The 19652-nt window shown below is 38.8% G+C and overlaps 3 protein-coding genes across 6 annotated transcripts; 1 reads left to right on the top strand and 2 right to left on the bottom strand.

Annotated features, from left to right (window-relative positions):
- Nucleotides 1–18: 18 nt before the first annotated feature.
- RB195_014536 (uncharacterized protein) lies at nucleotides 19–2766 on the bottom strand (the record flags this gene model as incomplete). 2 transcript variants are annotated; one of them, XM_064204848.1, is made up of 5 exons in its annotated part: nucleotides 19–163; nucleotides 1000–1134; nucleotides 2190–2332; nucleotides 2404–2503; nucleotides 2702–2766. In XM_064204848.1, 5 exons carry the CDS (start codon nucleotides 2764–2766, stop codon nucleotides 19–21), a joined length of 588 nt encoding a protein of 195 aa, XP_064060728.1. The 2 variants fall into 2 exon arrangements, with proteins under 2 accessions (XP_064060728.1, XP_064060729.1); XM_064204847.1 differs by having other exon boundaries at nucleotides 60–213.
- A 5325-nt stretch (nucleotides 2767–8091) lies between these two features.
- Nucleotides 8092–12905, bottom strand: RB195_014535 (uncharacterized protein; the record flags this gene model as incomplete). Of its 2 annotated transcripts, XM_064204845.1 has the most annotated exons (7): nucleotides 8092–8159; nucleotides 8256–8413; nucleotides 8799–8948; nucleotides 10957–11088; nucleotides 11201–11343; nucleotides 12309–12419; nucleotides 12873–12905. In XM_064204845.1, the coding sequence occupies 7 exons, from the start codon at nucleotides 12903–12905 to the stop codon at nucleotides 8092–8094; spliced, it is 795 nt and encodes a 264-aa protein (XP_064060726.1). The 2 variants fall into 2 exon arrangements, with proteins under 2 accessions (XP_064060726.1, XP_064060727.1); XM_064204846.1 differs by lacking the exons at nucleotides 12309–12419; nucleotides 12873–12905 and having other exon boundaries at nucleotides 11201–11298.
- A 616-nt stretch (nucleotides 12906–13521) lies between these two features.
- Nucleotides 13522–17128, top strand: RB195_014534 (uncharacterized protein; the record flags this gene model as incomplete). 2 transcript variants are annotated; one of them, XM_064204843.1, is made up of 5 exons in its annotated part: nucleotides 13522–13616; nucleotides 16004–16138; nucleotides 16435–16578; nucleotides 16680–16837; nucleotides 16977–17128. In XM_064204843.1, 5 exons carry the CDS (start codon nucleotides 13522–13524, stop codon nucleotides 17126–17128), a joined length of 684 nt encoding a protein of 227 aa, XP_064060724.1. The 2 variants fall into 2 exon arrangements, with proteins under 2 accessions (XP_064060724.1, XP_064060725.1); XM_064204844.1 differs by lacking the exon at nucleotides 13522–13616 and having other exon boundaries at nucleotides 16041–16138.
- Nucleotides 17129–19652: the final 2524 nt, after the last annotated feature.

The raw sequence follows: 19652 nt of genomic DNA, 5'->3' as shown, positions 1-19652 counted from the left end.
GTACAACAGCGACATCCGTCAGGCAGAACCTTTTACTGACGATGATGTGGTCACTTTCATTATGATATCCTCGATCGGGTAACTTCCACGTGCAGCGTAGAGAATAGGACTTCTAGAATTGCGAGTTCCCATGGATGGTCGATGAACTCGGAAAGCCTCTTCCCTGTTCGTTCCATTGTAGGCCGTGGGTCTCGAAGTTCCTCAGGCGTTCTTCTGGAGCCAATCTTGGCGTTAAAATATCAATTGTGAGTTTGTGGAGGGTGTGATATTCTCTGTAGATCATCTCCAGGTCCATAAAGAAAACTTCGACATCTTGTTCTTCGTAGCTTTATGTTGGAGCATAAGCGATGAAGATTGTCAAAGCTGGCGTTACTGGCAGTCACTTGATTGCAGGCTTTTGGCCGGACCGACGTGCGGGATATAAAGATGTCATGAGTCAGTCCTGGCTCAGCAGAGACACAAACGTCCCCCGAATCCACCTGCGTCTCAGGTCAGGTACAAGGTCGCTTTTGGTCTGCGATTAGCTTCCTTATCCGTCACCTGCGGACTCGGCACGTGATGTTGCGACTAGCCGCTTTTGATCCCTCTAATGAAGAAGATTCGTGGTATTGTCCGCTGGATAAAATCAATAGGTGTCAAGAAAGCCTTGCACCACTTCCCTCTTTACAAACTGCAACTTTGCTTCGCAGTATTAGTGCAATATAGTGGTTGGAAAATGTTGAACTTGAATCCTATTTATACTATTCTCTTTCTTCTTCTCCACAGTAATCAAGCATAAAAGGAATTAGATTCCTAATAAAGGGAAATTTAATCCCTTTTTTGTTTATGCTAAAGAACAATATTGGCTCTGTTTCAATCAACGCAACAGATTGATAAGCTGAAACGCCACTAAAAAGAAAAGTTTAGCTATTGCTGCGAGACGGCCTAGACAACTCATTTAAAGTTAGTAGAAGTTGGATTCCGAGTGGTTCGTAATCAAACGAATGAGGTCAAGCTTACCTTATGCACTTGTTAACGAATCCACTCAGAAATCTGCTGATTGGATTGCGAACGATAACGTACTCGGTTTTTGATGCACCGAGCAAATTTTGCACCTCAGTGAAGTTCTCGTAGAAATTTTCGTTCTGGCAGAATCTTAAAAAAGATGTGGTTTACGCACAAGCTACTTTCTGTTTGTTTTGTTTGTACGAGTTCAATCTATGAGATTTTCAATATTTGGATAGATGCTGTTTCATTCCACAAAATAAAGCTCTATTCCCTCTTTATTGCATGTCGTAGAGGTAGTAACAAGAAGAGAATAGTATTGTTGCAAGATTGCAAGGGATGAGAGGCCACTTCTAGTTCTACTAAGGAAGAAAACGCGATCTGAAATGTTCTCTGTTATATGGTCTTTCCAAAGAAGGATACACTTTAAAGGGTGCACGGTTTTGATTTTTTAGGCCCATTTAGGTGCCCCTTCATAGGGTTCATTGTGCTCTTTCTGCTTCGATAAAATACTTAACTCCACATAGTTGAGAGGTTATTAGAGAGACAATTTCTGATATGGTATGTTGAGTTACACGCTATAGCGTAATCTCCTGCGCTCCATCCGAAAAAATGATGTAATTATTTATGCTTTAAAATTAAAATTATCTACCCTTTTAGCTGCTCCTCGAAGACAATGTCGTAACAGTGAACCTCTTTCAAGGTTTGAGTTACCACGAATTTACCATGTGAAGTCGACGCTTCTGCACGAAAAACGTTGTGAAGCGTTTTCGATACTAGGCATAAGTCCTGTCAATAGTCATAAAAAAAAGGATGCATCGCGATGGTGCCATTTCAATATCTTGCAGGTTTTGAGTTGGGGTCTGAGTAAGTGCAAGGGATATTTTCGTTAGTTAGCAGCACAGTTCTAACAAATGGTGGTCCATTAACATCACGACCATGCGGCTATCAAGGTGATGAATAATGTGGTTTGTTCCTCTGATGTTATTTTTGAGCTTTTTGTTTGCTAAATCATATGGAATGACGAGGCTCTTGAGGTGCTAAACCACAATGTTTTCTAGGCTTCGAAGAATGTGATGACATTAGCTGAAACAAAGATTGATAACAATATTGGCCGCCTGCTCAAAAATTTATACAATATTCTATTCTGCCATGCCAAGATTCGGATAAGGTAGCGAACTTGGGATCTACTCAAACAACTTTACCTCGTACTGTACTCTTCCGTGCTAATCTTGCGATTATTTGCTTCAAACTCGCTGGTGTTGGTGATATAACAGAAAATGGCTCCACTAACTGTTGTCATCACCTTTTCAATCTGACATGAAGACAAACCATATTTTGGTGCTACCTGCAAACGTACTTATTCAGTATCAGTAATTATTTTCTCTGTATCCTTTTTTTTGAAAGGAAAAAACACACCTGGAAAGTTTCTCTGTAGCGAACAAAAGGTGATATTAATTTACTTTTGTTGAAAGGTTCTGTTTCATATGTTCCATTTTGGATTTGTTCAATAATGAGTCTGGAACATGAGGGATCTGAATGGAAGGAATGTTAAGTACAAGACTGCTAGGATCTGAACTATGTGAAGTGAATTAGACGAAATTCTGCAACACAAACTGCTGACAAGCGCTCTGAAAGCGACATGTTTGCAGAATTTTGAAAATTTTCTTTAGCTATCTACGCTTGAAACATCCATACCTGATCTAAATTACCTTACTTGGGAAAAATGAGGCTGCAGGTTCTATGTGGCTTCCGAACCAGAAGCCTGAAGACGCTGCCCATCGGTCGTAGCTTTTAAACCAAATCCAGTAACAAAGTAGAATTAGAAATAATCCAGGAAAGATACGTCGTTTGATAGAATTTTTACACGTTGCTGTTCGTCTGAAAGCGTGGTCAACAGTAAGCAATGTTCTGACTGGCAATGTAGTCGGAAAGTTCTTGAAAGTTCCATCATCAAAACTATTATTTATTGTGAAAGTGAAAAATTCTTTGAGATCAGAAGTTTGATTTTAAAACAGAAAGGAGGGTGCAGCGTGATCGAATAGAAAAAGTGTTGATCAAAGATTTGTTAGGTGTTTCGTTAGAGGACTTTTCTTGTGAATAGTCGTTATTGTAATAGCGATCGCTCTGATAGTGGAAATTGTTGCTTGTAGATCGAATTTTTTCTCTAAGAAAGTAAAAAAAGAATGTTCAGCTTTGGCGAGTATTTTTTTGGGAAGCACCAACTCGTCAGACTTCAGATGAGAACCTTATAGGTTTTTAAATGCATACACAACAGGTCAACCGACATATCAAATTACTGTTGTTATCTTTCGTGAAAAATTATGAATTTATCGGCGTGGCGGATGCCTCTTACAACTACTTTTCATGGCACTACAGAAGTCTGGAAGGACACGAAGCTGCAGAATTCGAAGACCCACTACTTACATGTTAGGCCATAACGCTACGTTAACGAATTAGTTTAAAGGCATCACTCCATGAATCTGAGGTCATACGGATTTCAGGTGGAGTATTCGTATACGGGATTTTCGATTAAGGAAGGGGGGAGGGGAGGGTAATTCCGTCCATTTCTTCCTCATTGCCGTAAAAAAACGGCCCGGAAGATGCGGCGCGTGCACAGAAGGCTGGAGCGATCCAATCAAACCCCATGTGGAAAATAGTGCGCCGGAACGCTCGAAGCCGTATTTTTACTGCAATTAGGAACAAATGAACGGAATCACCTTTCTCTCAATATTCTACGATCCCGTAAACGCATACTCCACCTGAGATCCGTACCACCTCAAATTCGTGGTATGCTGCGGTTAACGTATTTCGACATTGAACCACCATCTGCGCAAACAGGACGGCGACCTCTTACTCGCACTACATCTAACACAAATAGAAGGATTAAGAGGAGAAAATCTCACCGCGTAATCGTTTCCGATGCCTCAACAACTCGTCGACTGATGAAAACGAACATAAGTGGAGAATATAGCCGATATCTAGGAGAGAAACGAGGATATTTTTGCCTACTTAGTAAGGAAAACCTTACCTTATAGGCAATTAAACTACTTTGCTTCACAAATTTATGATAAAAACAAATTTTGCTTAGCGGCAGAAACAGTTTCATACAGTACCTTTTCGCTAAGTTTACAAAAATTACGCTAGTTTTTGATCTGCTTTTTCTTCTTACGTAAGACACCAAATAGGAAACCTTTCTCATTTCACGTTTTGGAAGCGAAGATTTTTTGGCTAAAAACAATCCAAGTAAGAACGAATTTCACATTTGTTCGTTGCATCTAATGGAGCCACTCACTTCATTTCGAAATTTTCTTTGCTCTTTGAAAAAGCCACGCAAAAAAAAGCATTTTCAAAATGCAAAACACAAAAAGGATGGTCTAAATGTATTTGCATGTCTAGGACTAATTCGTTTGAATCCTTGAGCGTGGTCAAAATCGAAAAGTAATCGAAGGTTTTGATCAATGCGGGTAGGCGCCTTCGTTGTTCGATTGCAGCGCACCACAAAACGAATGCTCTGTCTCGCATTCACAGGATTGGTGACCAAGTAAACAGGAAGGTAAGTGCAAGTCGATGATACTCATCTTACTTCAAGGATTCGACATTCTTCTTGTTCTTGTCTTGAAATAAATCCACCAATTTTACTCTCTCCTCATCTTGTTTCGAACTCACCGCTTGCTTCAATATCACATTCTTCGCTCTGCATTCATCGACAAAAAAGAATCTTGCTTATAACAAATAGCAGGGACAAAGTGAAATAACGGCAGACGTACAAGGTATTTAGAATAATCTTCTTCAAAATCTTCAACACAAACACCAGCCACGTAACCAAAACTGATTGTGGAAAACTATGAGAATCAGTATTGAAAGAGCTACAGCCAGTAGGAGATAACAAAATGTCATACACTTTCACTGAAAATATCACTCATATGTGTACAGTACTCAGGAGAATAGAATCAAAAGCAAGAAATAAAAACGAGAAGAATGAACAGAAAGAATCCAGCAAGGATTGTTTCAATAGAAAATATGGAGCAGTGTTCTTTGCAATTAGGCAAGATAAGCAGTGAATGTGCTTACGTATGTCCAAAATATTAGTTATCGAATGGAATTTAAGCAGAAGCCGCCCACTGCTTCTGAGTAAAATGAACTTCAGATGAACAGCTCAGGATGAACGAATCCGCCGTTTCATCTAAAGAGAGCCGGAACAGTGAACAGAAAGAACACGTCAGGATTGATCCACCACTTATGTTCTAAAGAGGCATAGTAGCGCTTATAATAGTAAAATGGCGAAAATGTAAAGTAAGCTGGAATTCCTCATGGCTTCGATTCCAATATTTATTGTACTTTACTTTACTATTTTTGCTTTTTTGAAGCGAAACAGACATATGTAGCATAAGCACTTAACAGATTACAGTTGTTCTCTCGTGGTGGATTTGAAAACGAAGATGAGCGCTGATTGGATGGAAGTGAAGCAGGAAAGCTGTAGAAATTTCTCAACTTTCTGGAAAATAAGAGAAGTGAAAGTGATAGTATCCTTACACTAAGCGGGTTTTGGAATACGTGTTGGATTGGAATTATTAAAAAACGTTCAATGATGACATCTGCCTCCATTGTGCATGATCTAATATTTTTGTGTAGCTACTTCTAGAATTTCCACCCGAAAACCATATTAGCGGATTTTAAACGTGCTTATGGCTCAATATATGAACTCTGAGGAGACCTTTATTGATTTACTGGTTAAATATTAGGTTGGTGCGCACGTAATCGCGCTTTTTCGATTTAAACTCAAAGAGAAAAAAGAGCTTAGCATTTTGTAACATGTTATTTGAAAGAGCATTTCTTTTTTCTACAAAATATTTTTTGGTTCTTTGTACTGATTTGATCTCTGTTAGTTTTTGGATCAATATTATAACATCTTTAGTGCGCAATATAAATGTCAAAATAACGTAACTTAAAATTCCGAAGTTGAATTTAAATCTAACAACGATTACGATCGAGTCATTCTGAAAAGGGGACATAACTAGTAGGAAAATTGACAGAATGTCGCTGCGTGCACAACAGCAATTCGGCTTAGCTGGCGATGAAGGGCACGAGGAAAAAAGTATGAACGCCGAAGGCACAGTTGTTGTAAATGTGAATATGTGAGCAAAAACGTAGCATGACACTAACGCTTATGTATTGAAATGACTAGTAAGAACATTTTTACATTGAACGTACATCATAAATAAAATAACGCGCCCTCTATTTGTATTTTAGTGTATTGTATTAAATGATTATCATATCAAATGTATTGTAGCGAAGCTAATTTCTATCTTTTTAGAGTGTGGAAATTCTGGCGGTTTGCTTGAATTTTGAACACAGTAACGGAAATCTGCGTTCAAAAGCATAGGCTGCTGTTCATTTAAAGGTCTAGAAGTCACTGGCGTATCAATCCGCTTACGATGTGAAAACGCATTTTTTTTTTGCAGTTCGTAAGAGGTTTTGGAACGATTGTTGCCCTATACAATGACTTGCGGTGGCTAGCCGATGTGTCAAGTCAGTGTTTTTATCCTCCCAGACAAGTCTGGTACCAATTCTTCGAGCCCGGAGAGATGCAGGTGTTGGTCGGCACTTGGACGGTTTCGAACTATCGATCTTGCGTCCACAGCGGGGCCTCTTAATGACTGCGAGTTTATTCTTCACAATTTCTTGGGGATTTGAATGGATTGAGAGAGGATCATTACTCATTTTTATTAGACTGAACGACAGACGAATGCACAGAGTATTCATAAAAGAATAGGCAATCGAAAGTTGAATGCAATAAAATCATAATAATACATTTGTGTTACACGAAGAAGTAGAGAGCTGTTTGCCGTTAAGGTATTGCGAGCCTCTGCTTTCACAGTCGTACCAGAAGTCGAATGTGGAGTACTTCCTACTAAAATATGAGGTTTGTTTTTAAGATATGTGGTCTAGTTTCACAGTAACGTTTAAGACGAACAGCTGGCACGAGAATGAAATGATCGCTGCAACTCATACCCAGATTCAATCAGTTATGCCAAGGAGAGTGAAAAAGGGGAGTTTTGAGGGTTTTTATGAATGGTTATTTCGACAGCCTTTGTCCCCTTTCCAGTGGCAATTACTCAGACAATTGAGCTGTAACTTTTTTCTTTTTTTCTTGTAAGAAATTTGGAGATGTTACTACTTTTCTTAGCATTAGTTTCACCGACCTGGATCAGATGCTGCATTTTTAGACGTGCCAAATAACATGGAGAAGTTTCTCGCGTACGAGTACTGGTTTGACGCAGCATACCACGAATCTGACGTGGTGGGGGAAACCGCCAGGAAAGCTAGAGATGGGGTTGTAGGTTGTGGGATTCGGGGTGGTTCCGCAAATCTCCCCCTAATCGTCGTTAAAGTGGTTCCGCTCCCTTCAGCAGCCTATTCATTGATTTTACTTTAATAGGCTGCTGGGAAAACCTCATTAATCTTCATCCGCTCGCGCGTGAATGCGGCGCGCTCACAAGGGTGGCGCGTTGCAACTGAAATCGTCGCAAAAAGCGGTGTCTTCTTCGCCGTTTTTACGACGATTAAGGAGAGAAAGCTGACCCACCCCAAATCCCGTAATCTACAACTTCATCCCTAGCTTTTCCCGCGGATTTCCTTACTACGTCAGATTCGTGGTATACTGTCTTTAATCACATTGATTCCATAAATCTTGACCTTTTGTTCCAAACGCAGCAGAAGCATACCAAAAGGTTCCGTCGAGGTCTGCACATATGTGCGATCATCAAAACGGCAATCATTTTGCACCTACGTAGGCAGCAATTTTCGCGACTTATTTACGTAATTCACTTCTGGGTTAACAGAAACTCGAAAGAGAAAATATCCATCTTTTACTTTACCGTATATTTTTCGTTTCAGACCTACAAAGTTTTAGAATTTGCCTGAACGCCAATTTTTTTCTAAAAAAAATCCGAAGATATTCTAGACTGCTACTGCTTCAATTTCACCAGATTACATTTCAAAGGCATGACACACATACCTGCAGAAGTTTAGAAACATATGGTATTTGAGCAAGACATTGTTAGAAAATGAACTACAACGAGTGATTTTCAACTTCTCGAAATTTTATAAATTTTGTCGGGACTTTCGGTGTCGTATGCATTCACAATTTCCCGCATAAAGTGAAGGTACTCCTAAAAATTTTGTTGCTTCACGTTCTCAAATGATTCATTCATTTTGAAAGTATCAACTCATTAGCTTAAATATGTGGCACTAAAAGTAAAACTGACCAAGGAGTTCTGTGTAAATCGTCCGCCGTAATTCTTCGGGTACACCAGCCTTTTCGTAAATCATTTCATGGTTCTTGGCGAGATTCAATATGCCATCGAAGCCTTCTTCATAAGAAACAGTGGTGTAGTAGTGAAAATTATCTTTGAAATTGCAGTACCTAAAGATTAGAAAAACAATTTCCTCTGTTATTACATTTGGTAGAGTACTAGTACCGAAATTTGAGAACAAAAATCTCGTGGTTCCTTTAGATGAACAAAACAAAAGCCGCGAAACTGCCAAAGATGATTACAAAAAACAGTTTCATGGGGTAATCACAACACCTACAAAAAAATTTCTCCCATCTTTTTGCATGATTAGATCGGCTCTGCGAGGGAATTCGCAGATCGACGTAAAACCAGAAAACGACCCCATAGACCCCAGTTCGGCTGAACATGCTTTCAGATTTTCAATACAACATTAAGTTTACAGCGAAAGCTCACAATGGAGGACGTAAGAATAGTGAAGAGTTCGTGAGGGTGAAGTAGAAGGACGGTGGAGCTCACCATGTTTGTGGAGCAAAGTGGGCGAGTTCGTAGTCATATTTTGAGGAGTTTGCACGTTGTGCAGCTAACATGACAGAGTACATCTTTTCGACGAAGCAGTTCATGTCACCTTTGCATCCGAAACAACGTTGTTCATTTTTTTTAGCTTCACTAAAATCAAGAATATTCTTGCTTATGATATGTTGCGGGGGCGGGTGTGTCGAGGTCGGTTAGAGGTCCGCTGTGGCCGCACGGTCGTTGGCCTGAAACCGTCCTAGTGCCAGACAAGCCTTTCATCCCTCCGAGAATGATAAATTGCTACCAGACCTCCCCCTCCTATCAGACTGCTATCAGACTACCTCAACGATTACGAATAGCAGTTAAATGCGTTGGCACATACCCAGTCGATTGATGCGGAAGTGACTTTATCCTTTTGTGATGTGTTGGGACAGAGACGGCTTTTAATGCTCGAATACGTTAGTAAGTAATCTTTAGTCGAAGGTATCTGGATATGTTCGTTATATAGAGAAGCAGGACTAATGCAAATTTGTTGCATCCTTAAAATCTTGGATGTGCTGTGTTGTGTGCGAATAAAGTAGTGTAGAAATAACACATGGAATTCCAGCGAAAACAGGCCACCTTGTTGAAGGCATCACCCCACGAATCTGAGGTGGTGCAGATTTCAGGTGGAGTATTAGTATACGGGATGGGAGACTACGTAGAGGGAGGTAATTCCGTCCATTTCTTGCTAATTGCTAAAAAAACGGCCCGGAAGATACGGCTTCATTCGTTTCGGCGCACCATTTTGTACAAGAGGTTCGATTGGAGCGCGCCAGTCTTGTGCGGCGCCGCATCTTCCGGACCGTTTTTTACGGCAATTAGCAAGAAATGGACGGAATTACCTCCCTCTACGTAGTCTCCCATCCCGTATACTAATACTCCACCTGAAATCTGCACCACCTCAGATTCGTGAGGTGATGCCTTTAAGCGGATTCTCCACCAGGTATCTTAATAATTATCGGTGCAACGAAAATCCGTCATAGGAATCGTCTACTACGAAATAGAAAATGAATTACCACATTGCACTTCTGTCCAACGACAATGTCGTCAACGCGTTAACACTATCGGGATTTTTTTTGCTGCGTGGGAATATGTCCGTTGATGTTTTGATGTGGGGAACGGCATCATAAAAATACTTCATCAGGTGTTTAATCTGTTCTGCACTCTGTTTTTTTGGACATTATGGGATGATGGAGTCGTAGGCAAAAGAAAAAATACTCGTGGTCCTAAGCAGGGATGTGTTGTGCAGGCTTTCGATTTTGTGGAGGCATCTTACTGGCTTTTTCCGTGAACTACTGCGCCTACTACCTTCGGTTGGAAATATCCCAGCACCAAAAAAAACAATAGTTCCATGGGCTCCATTCACTCAAATTCTCTTTAATGATAGCCTTCAAACGTTTAAGAATTTAGCGGTGATTTTTAACACAAAAAAAAAAATCTGAAGAGTAGCCAATGTTCCAATTTCGAGGAAATCTTCGGGACACCCTGACTCAGTGACATGTGCTAGGACAAACCTAACTGTAAACCATTTGATTATCCTATCAGACAAGTCTGGTACCAGTTTATTGATCCAGAGGGATGAAAGGGTTAATTTGCACTAGGGCGGATTCGAACCTCTGATCGGTTGTGCAGACACAGCGAGGGAACCTTTTATCGGCTGCTCTAGACTCCCCCTTCCCTACTCTTTTGAATACCTTTTGCAACTTTATAGTTGCTTAGCTATGCAGCGATGGTTATCAGTCGCCGGAAAACTATGCTGGAAGCCTAGGAAGGCATTTTTTCAAAAATGAGTTCGCTTTCCTTTGCGAGTAGTATCAGTAAGGGAAAGCGAAGCCAAAATAAGAGCGTTCTCATACAGTTTCACTAATTAGGTCAAAATCATGTCTGGCAGCAAACAAAAAATATCTGAACAGTGACGAAAGCGTAGCGTGCTAAACTTAGTTACCTCCATTATGTAAACATCGTCTCTACACCTTCCTTAGTTTCTGAGAAGGCAAAAAAAAAACGCAAATCTTTCTGAATTGTAATAAACATAAAACTGATTTGGATCCTCAATTAACAACTAAGGAAAAAGTAACATAAAAAAGGAAGCTAAAATTTCGGCAAGAAATTAACCTACTTTATACATTTATCAACAAAACCACTCAGAAATCTTTCGACAGGATCACGTACTACAGCGTACTCCACTCTTGAAGATCCGAGAGTGTTGTGAACTTCATCGTACGTCATGTCATTTTGATCCAAGCAGAACCTTTAATAAAGAATTTCTGAGGCTGCTGGAAATGATTTTGTTGGAAAAATTCTAGTAACGAGATATCAAAGCATAGTAATAGTACTATCATACGCATGATATGCTCCCTCACCTTCTATAGTACTCCTCAGTGCTGATTGTACGATTGTTCAACAAAAACTCGCTAGTGTTTGTTAGATAACAGAAAATAGCCGCAGTGATAGTTGTCATAACTTTTTCTATTTTACATGAAGAGAGACGATATCTCGTAGCGACCTTAGATAGTAGTGATTTTTTGGTTTTTAATTGGAAATGGAAACAGGAAATGTAGACTATATATATATATATATATATATACATATATATATATATATATATATATATACATATATATATATATTTGAGTATTTAAGATTAAAGTAACTTTAACTTAACGTGTAACATCTAGTCGTATGATCGTCAAACGAAACTAAAGAAGAAAAAAAAACGGAAAGAAGCAAACCGCAAGGACTTATTCCTCAACTCAACAGACACTAAACACTACCACAAATTCCTCTTTATACCGATGAAATGGAGGTATGAGGTCAGTGCTGTTGAAAGGAGTAGTATCATAATTCCCATTTCTAATCTGATCTACAACGTCGTTCCCACATGAACCTGAAACAGTTCTAATACAAGAAGTCTTTGTCGAAATCTTTACGACAACTAGTCTGCAGCATCTAAAGAAAACAATACTGAAAGATCAGCTCCTCAATGTTTCTACCTGAAGTTTATCACTTTGAGGAAAGAAACTATTGTATAACCACAGATGAGACAAAAACAGCTTACTTTTGTAGATATTTTGGCCATTTAACTGATTCAGGGCCTTGTACCAAATCCATATGCAAGAGTAGGATAGAATGATGATAATTAGTAGGAGTCTGGCAGTGTCGTTGTCCCAGAACATTGACTATTAAATCCAATTATATTTATAGATTTCTGAAAAGGTTGGAGTCTGCCAGGTGGAGACACAATCTTAAACATGCACGGTAATGTTATGCGATGAACTCGGACAAAATCAGTTTCGGCCAAAACTAATTGAACTCTTTACTTAGATCATTAGATCACTTGACTGAAATCTTTCTTTCCCCATAATTATTCGATAACGAAATGCAACAACGAGCAACAAAAAGACACAATGATGATTTCTGTAAAATAATGGAAAAGAATGATTCTTAAGTTTAGACACAGGCGAAACTCACAGTGTTTGTCGAAAACCTAGATTTATGAGCGCCAAGGAAAGCGGAAATTAACGGTTTTGATGTGAACAATGAGAAAATGCGTTCGGTCACATCAATCTTGTGTAGTAGTACCTAAAATTAAGAAAGGCACTTTTAGACGTTTCTTTAATTAAACCTGACGCAGATGGCTTAGCAAGTTAGATTTTTTCAGACTGAATTTTACGTATAGTTGCAATGCACTTTTACATTATTTTTCTCCACATATTAAGCTAAACCACTAAAAAAGCGCATCCATGTTCTTCTGCGTCTAACACGAGCGAATGTCATTTTTTGTTGACTAACTCGACTTGCCCATTTTCAACTCCGTCCATCCATTGATCGTCCTCTTTCAACGGTTCTCTTCTAAATTATATATATATATATATATATATATATATATATATATATATATATATATATATAGCTTCTTAGATTATCTGGTAGGAGGTTTGTTGTGTTTTGAATCAATCATTTCAATGATGACTGAGCAACGCCAGGCATTTTCCCAGAATCTTCGTAAATGATTTAGCCGCAGAGTACTGATACCTTTGTTTCTTGAATCCGAAGTTCCACAGCCATGAAGAACTTCGGATTCTACTGAAGTTGAAGTTAGTGTTCAACCTTTAGAATTTCATTCAAATTCTTAAGTTGTTAAATAGAAATAAATAGAATGTAAAAGAGTTATGGAAGGAACAATTGAATGTATAATGGACTAAGGATAAACTGCTTGATGGACACATCTGGGATGCGCCAAAGCGCCAACGCAAGTTTATTTCGGAACCGCCACGTTTTACAAATGTGACCTATGCAATGACTTGCGGAACTCCAGAATGGGTATAGTTTCAGACTTCTCAAAACTAGCAACCGAAGGAGATTAACAGTTGGTAATTTTTGTTAGCAAAAAGAGCTTTGACTTGACAGCCGTTTCTGAAGAAAGCTTTCAAGAAAATGTGCATAAATTGGTCACAGTAGGAAGAAAAACGGCAATGAGAAGTGTGTCCATGGGTATACAAGCAAAAAATACTTAGTATGGAAAACTCTCGATTTCATCAGCAGGATGGCTTGTCATCACCTCATCGTCCCTTTGACGGTAGAAAACATTCCTCAAAGCAAGGATACACACTCATATTTTAATGAATAAGTGTATGTTTGTCTCTGGACTTCCCATACAGCATAAATTCCACTAACTAGTCGTATGGTGATGACCTCGTTGTCGCTGCATTTTCTTCCTAAGTCTGATATGCCCGAATTTGCTTCCAGCTCTTTTTCTCTTGAAAAAGCTGATCTAAGGTAAGGTAGGAAGGCGATGGTACCTGTGCTACTTTCTCCAGCTACGTACAAGAATCTACCGTAGGGATCTGGGCGACCGGATTCTCGCTTAAACCCGCCCTAGCTCAAAATCAGCTACTTGCGCCGCTTTTTATGCTGCAGTTGATCAATTTTACACTGATTGCAATTTTCAGAATGAATTGCGAGCGTTATTCTTTGTTATGCTATTTCGCACTTAATTTCTAAAAGTACCACGCTCTGCAAAACAGCATAGTCTTCATATCGCTTGCACTCACTCGTCCGTATGTCGTTTTTGTAGCCCTGACTGCAACCTCTCTCAAAGTCATCCTACGCGTCTTCGGAGCATATCTAGAATGAAGGGACAGATAGGATTATTCCAATTATCAATTACTGGTCAATTAGGACAAGATATGGATGAGCGAACGTTCTACATGTCCTTGGTTTTATGCCTGATGTTCGCGTGCTATATGGTGCTAATCAGTGATGTCAACATAATATCTGTATATGAATTTCTATCGGAAGGTGAATGTTTTAAAATATTCACTTCTTTTCCTTGCTAAGCTACAAGGAGCTGTAGTCGGGTAAAAATGACCGGTGCGGTTGCGTAAGCAGCTGCGCTCGAAGTGGTGCAATGGAGCACAGCAGTTAGGAACGGGTTCCTAAAAGTTTTTTTCATTATATGAAGGTGTTTCTTTATACTTTTTAGAACCGTGTAACAATGATGTAATTATAAGAATTAGAAATGGATCGTATAACACAGCTCCTTTCAACAAAAGTAAGCTAGCTCCTCCTTTTTTCCGCTACAGCGAGAAATTCCAAGTGGGTTTTGTCCGTTCACTGTTACTAACAGGTCCTTCCGACTCCGAGTAGGAATTGGTAGGCCATTTTTTTTTCGCACGTAACAGGGGAACATTTTCTGCTTTTTCCGGTCGCTCCAGCGTACCATTTGTCGACATGCCATATAGAAAAGGTTGCGAGCACGATCAATACTGCAGTACTGTGCTTTTTGAACAACAGAACAGCATTTTCGACAAATAAGCGAAGGATCAGCACAGAAACATACGCCACAAGGTGGGTTTTAGGCGGGGAGCACTTGCCGCCATGCCTTTTGAAAATCTAACCGATTGATTAATGTATTAAGGTTTACTTATGAAAACGGCCTCATTCTCTTTTTTCCCATCTTCTTCGCATCACTCTACAAAACTCTTTTTTTTTTCGAAAAATTGGTCATTTGGTTTGTGCACAACTGTTATCAATAATGTGAAAAAAATCGGAGGAAGGAAAGGAAAATGCCAGAAGATCGATGCTCCAGATGGTTGGCCAACAGAAATTACGTTTTGCCTCAAACCCAAGGATAAACATGGGTGGAATATTACTGGAAGATGACAGCACAACTGTGTCACAATACAGTCCCCATTATCTTAAACATTTTCTCCTTCAAATCACCTCGTTTTCTCCTGTCGTTTCAGTTTCTTCCTTCACTAGTTATTCAGTTGTTTAAAGCCTCTTGCAAACGGTGTTATCTTGACTTTCACGCAGATAAACCTCGCGTGCAACTAAGGAGGCCTAATTGCCAGGCTGATTTCTGGAGGTTATAATTCCATTGAGTTTCTCAAAAGTCAGTATTTTCGTTTCTGTAATTGTTTTCTTGTATGAGCACACGCGGAGCACCAGAAAAGTCCACAAAACCTGGTTATTGACAGCTCGAGACTATAAAAAGATCTTAAAACCCCATCTCCGTGAGCAGGTGTCATAAAGTGATTGTACTACTGAGATCAAAGAGTAGTAAAACTTTCCACTGTAAAGGTTACTGATGTCCGTGCCAAACATCGTGGCAGGAACGTCAGTAGCTAATGAGTTATGTGCGTTTGCCTTCAAAAGTTCATTCTGCGATCTGCCCATCTCTCACGGCATCGGTTATTTTTTTTGTCGACTTTCTCATCAAAAATTCTACTCATATCATTCCGCAACAGACTGAAAACGCAACCGCAACCAGAAGCCAGACTTAGTCAATTCACCTGAATTGACTAAGTCTGGCTTCTGGTTGTTCCTGAAACTCAAAAAATCACTTTGTGGTCATCGTTTTGACTCGATTGGGGAGATAAAAGCGAAGAAGGCCATCCTGGAAGTCGAGTACAACAAATGTTTCGAAGATTAGAAGAAACGCCTGTACAACTATATTACTGGCGAAGGGGAGCACTTTGGAAGAGATGAAATAAATTTTGAGAAATGCTATACCGTTTTCGTTCTATTTGAAAAGTCTTACTACTTTTTGATCACAGCAGTATTTAATCAACAAAAGATAAAAGATAAAGACAAAAGATCAAAGATAAACGAATTGGTGTGTTTCTATCCACATTATGTTTACGATTAAGAAGATGTTTAAGGTTTTGCGGAGAATCAAACCACTATTCGAACTTCACAATGGTTCAAGAGGTGCTGGGTGAAAACAAAATAGAATATGTGATTGTTCGAGATCCCGTTCAACGTTTCTTGAGCGGTTTTGTAGACAAATGCGTCAAGTGAGTGTTGTTTTTTCCTGGATATCAAAAGGGTGCAACCCTCTTTTCTGCTAAAGGTACGCTTCTGAATAAATAACTTCGCATAGTCGTATCCCAAATGTTTCATCCATCTTTCCCTTCATGTTCCTGTAATCTGAGTATCTGATAATGAATTCAGCCATGGCTATTGCAGTTTTAACACGAGCAGCAAAAATCATGAAACTACCTACTGCCTTAAAAAATAAAATAAATTGAATAATCATTAGTTTTAACATCATTATTGTCGTATTATTGAACGGTGCCTTGTGCATTTTCAGCGAAGGGACGAACCAGTCATGTTTTGGTTGTGTGCGTGACATGGGCTGCTTCCTGGAAAAATTGCACTCGCTGATTTGGAAAGTGCAAAAACACGATGATGATGGTCACTCCTTTGAGCTCATCCATTTTTCTCCACAAACATGGTGAGGTGAACATCTCAGCACGTATTTAGCAAGTATAAAAATACTACTGTGTAGTTTACAAAAGATAGTTTCGTACTTTGTTTTTGACTATTTAGTTTCAGGTTCTGTAATTTCAAAGAACATCTACATAAATACAACATTCTCCGTTATGTAGATGACAAGAACCGTGTGAATAAATTCACCGAAGGTCTTCTCAGCATTTTTCGGAAGGCTGGAGTTCCTAAAGATATTCGAGATGAAATTCGGGAAGAATTGCTTAGTATGTTATGTTACGTCTAGCTGATTCTTGTACTGTTCAAATCTGCTAATTACTAAAAATTAAAGAATAGCATTAGAATCCCTATGATATGAGTGTACTATTTTCATTTTCATGTCTAATTTTTAAAAATTTATTTCAGTCGGGAAAACAGTGCACACAACTGCAGGCAGTGATGATCGAATGAAAGCCGAAAAGACCTTACTAAGCAATTCTACGCTTTTAACTCTATTATCTCGCATTTACTATTACGATTTTGTAGTGTTTGACTTCAAGTTACCAGTAATAATTTAAATAACTGCAACAAAATCGTAGGAATTGAGTTAACAATGTTTTTTTTTTGCTTTTTTTTAGAAGCAATAAAAATCCAAGATGAAAGAAATTGGTGACGAACAACAAGCAATTTAGTAGGCAATCATTTAAATTGCAGTAATAATATATTTGATTAATTGATGCTAATATTGAATTAACAAGATTAATAGTATATTAATAATCTAATAATGTAAGCAATTTTTACAAGTGATTTTATTAATTTATTATGCGGAAACTAACAACGCAGACCAGTCTTACCAGACAAAAAAAATCGTTCAAAATGCTACAAATTTTAAATCCAATTGCACAGCATATTGTGAAAACTTGGTTTGGTTAGGTTTTAGTGATATGCAAAAGTTACCTGTATCTTTTTGGTACATCTGTCGAAGAATCGTTAGATTTCGGTTCTTGATTAATTATTCTTTTCTAGAGATGCGAACACATCAACAGCCTATCTCCTCGGCCATCTATTGTAAACCATTCGAAATTACTGCAAAGCAGTGCTAAGGGGAACAGCTATGATCCGTAAAATATATCATTCCAGAATCCTGTGCATACTTATGAAGTCCAGGTTCTTAAAGAACAGTCGCTCACGGTGTAACTTGTACGTGTTAATTAACTAAATTTTATGAAGTGATTTTTAAAAGTTTAACTATCGCTTCCAAAAAACATAAATCAATTGCTCATGTGCTTATGAGCGTGCTGCACTGTTTTGTAAATTTGTGGACATTATTTTCACCTTTGCAAAACATTTTGCAATTATTTTCCTTCATTACTTCTGTTTTGATTATTACGCTCATTTTTTCGTTAAATAATGTTGAAGATGCTACATACATACAGGATATTATAAGAATCGCAAACCATACGTCTACTGATATCCGCCATACAACCGCTCCCACGGAAAAAAGTTTCGGATGTAAACCGCAAGCCATAGAACGAGGTTGATTCCTTACATGATAAAGCAACCTCGGCGGATTTAGCCGAAGAAAGTTACAGCTTCGGGGATGGTAGCTGAAATGCATTTTGAAAGCGAATACGTAGGAAACAATTCATAACATTGAATGAACGTAGGGCCGTTACATACTGTAAGTGCAACATCATTTATCAAGAGATTACTGAATATCGGACTAACGCTGATATTCAGATGGGTATTTGTTGTTTGCTTCAGTCGGTACAGGTAAAGAGTAAAAATATGAAGAATGAAGCACGTTCCGTATGTTTCTGTCACAGAACAAAACCTATTATTGCTGAACGCAATGATTTATCTGTCTTCAGAAGCGTCCCCACTAACCAAATACTTGAAAGTTCCGTTGGTAAAAATGTCAGTGCTACATCTAAGAAAAATTACTCGTGGCTAGTTTCATATCTATTGTATATTCCTTTGATACTACTAGAATCTGGAGGCTTTACTCATGGAATCGATAAAAGCTCTCTTCTTTATTTCCAAATTGTGTTAACACAGAATTACTTGAGTAGTATTTTCGCTTAGTTACCACGCTAAAACATCAGTTCCCAGCTCTGAGAACGAACGAAATCAATAAAATCGAAATAACCGATGAGCGGATCAGCATATCTACTAGAAAAGTAGCCTGTAATCTGCATCATAGCAAGGTGTCTCAGGTAAAGTTTTGTTTCGAGTCAATCTGATGTACGCGAAAGTGACGTCTGATGTGGTCGAACGTGAACAAACACAACACAAACGCAGACAGAGTCACATACAAGCATACTTCATGCCTTTACTATATTTGAATATTTATAAAAACAACTTATTTATTTGTGCACATCAAGTGAAACTGTTTTGTATGACAGTGATTCGCAGGGATATGGAATGAAGGAACAAGTAGAGCAGCGAGGCTACATCATTCTTTAATTGTAAAACACTTTCATTCATTTCTCCATCATACCACAAATAAAGAGAAGTCCCGATGGCGGTGAAGATGTGAAAGAGGAGCATCGAAAGTCCGCCAGAAAGATGGAATAGGATTGAGCAATACGAAGGAGTGTGCACTTTAGATCTTGAAAAAGTTATGTTCATTTTAACATTGGGTGCAGTAGGAAAAATAAAATACTAGAATAGTAATAAGAAAAATAATAATAGAATATAGAATAAAACTTTAGTTATAAGATGAAACAGTGTAGAAAATCCCACTACAAACCACTTATTCGCAGCAATCTAACCCGAGTCCGCAATCTAACCTGAGTCCGCACAGTCTCTTTGTACAGGTATGTGTACATGTCTGTGTGAGTGAACATCTGTCTAAACATAGTCAGAATTGAGTTAGAATTGATCACCTTGATCACCTTGACTCCCGTTGACCTTCGAACTGGTCGAGTAGGCGCCACTAATTCTCCCACTTGCCCCGATCGCGTGCTAGGGTGCGTTAAGCGGAACTCCTAGTACTCCTAGTATCGCTCTCTCAATTGCGCATTCAATGACGTTTACCGTGTTTTCTTCCTGCTTGCGAAATGCCTAGGTTTCCGAAGCATAAATCAAAGCAAGAAGTAC

This window comes from Necator americanus, chromosome V (genome assembly GCF_031761385.1).
Source record: "Necator americanus strain Aroian chromosome V, whole genome shotgun sequence".
NCBI lineage: Eukaryota > Metazoa > Nematoda > Chromadorea > Rhabditida > Ancylostomatidae > Necator > Necator americanus.
Note: the sequence above shows the minus strand (reverse complement) of the source record. Positions and strands in the feature narration are given on the sequence as shown.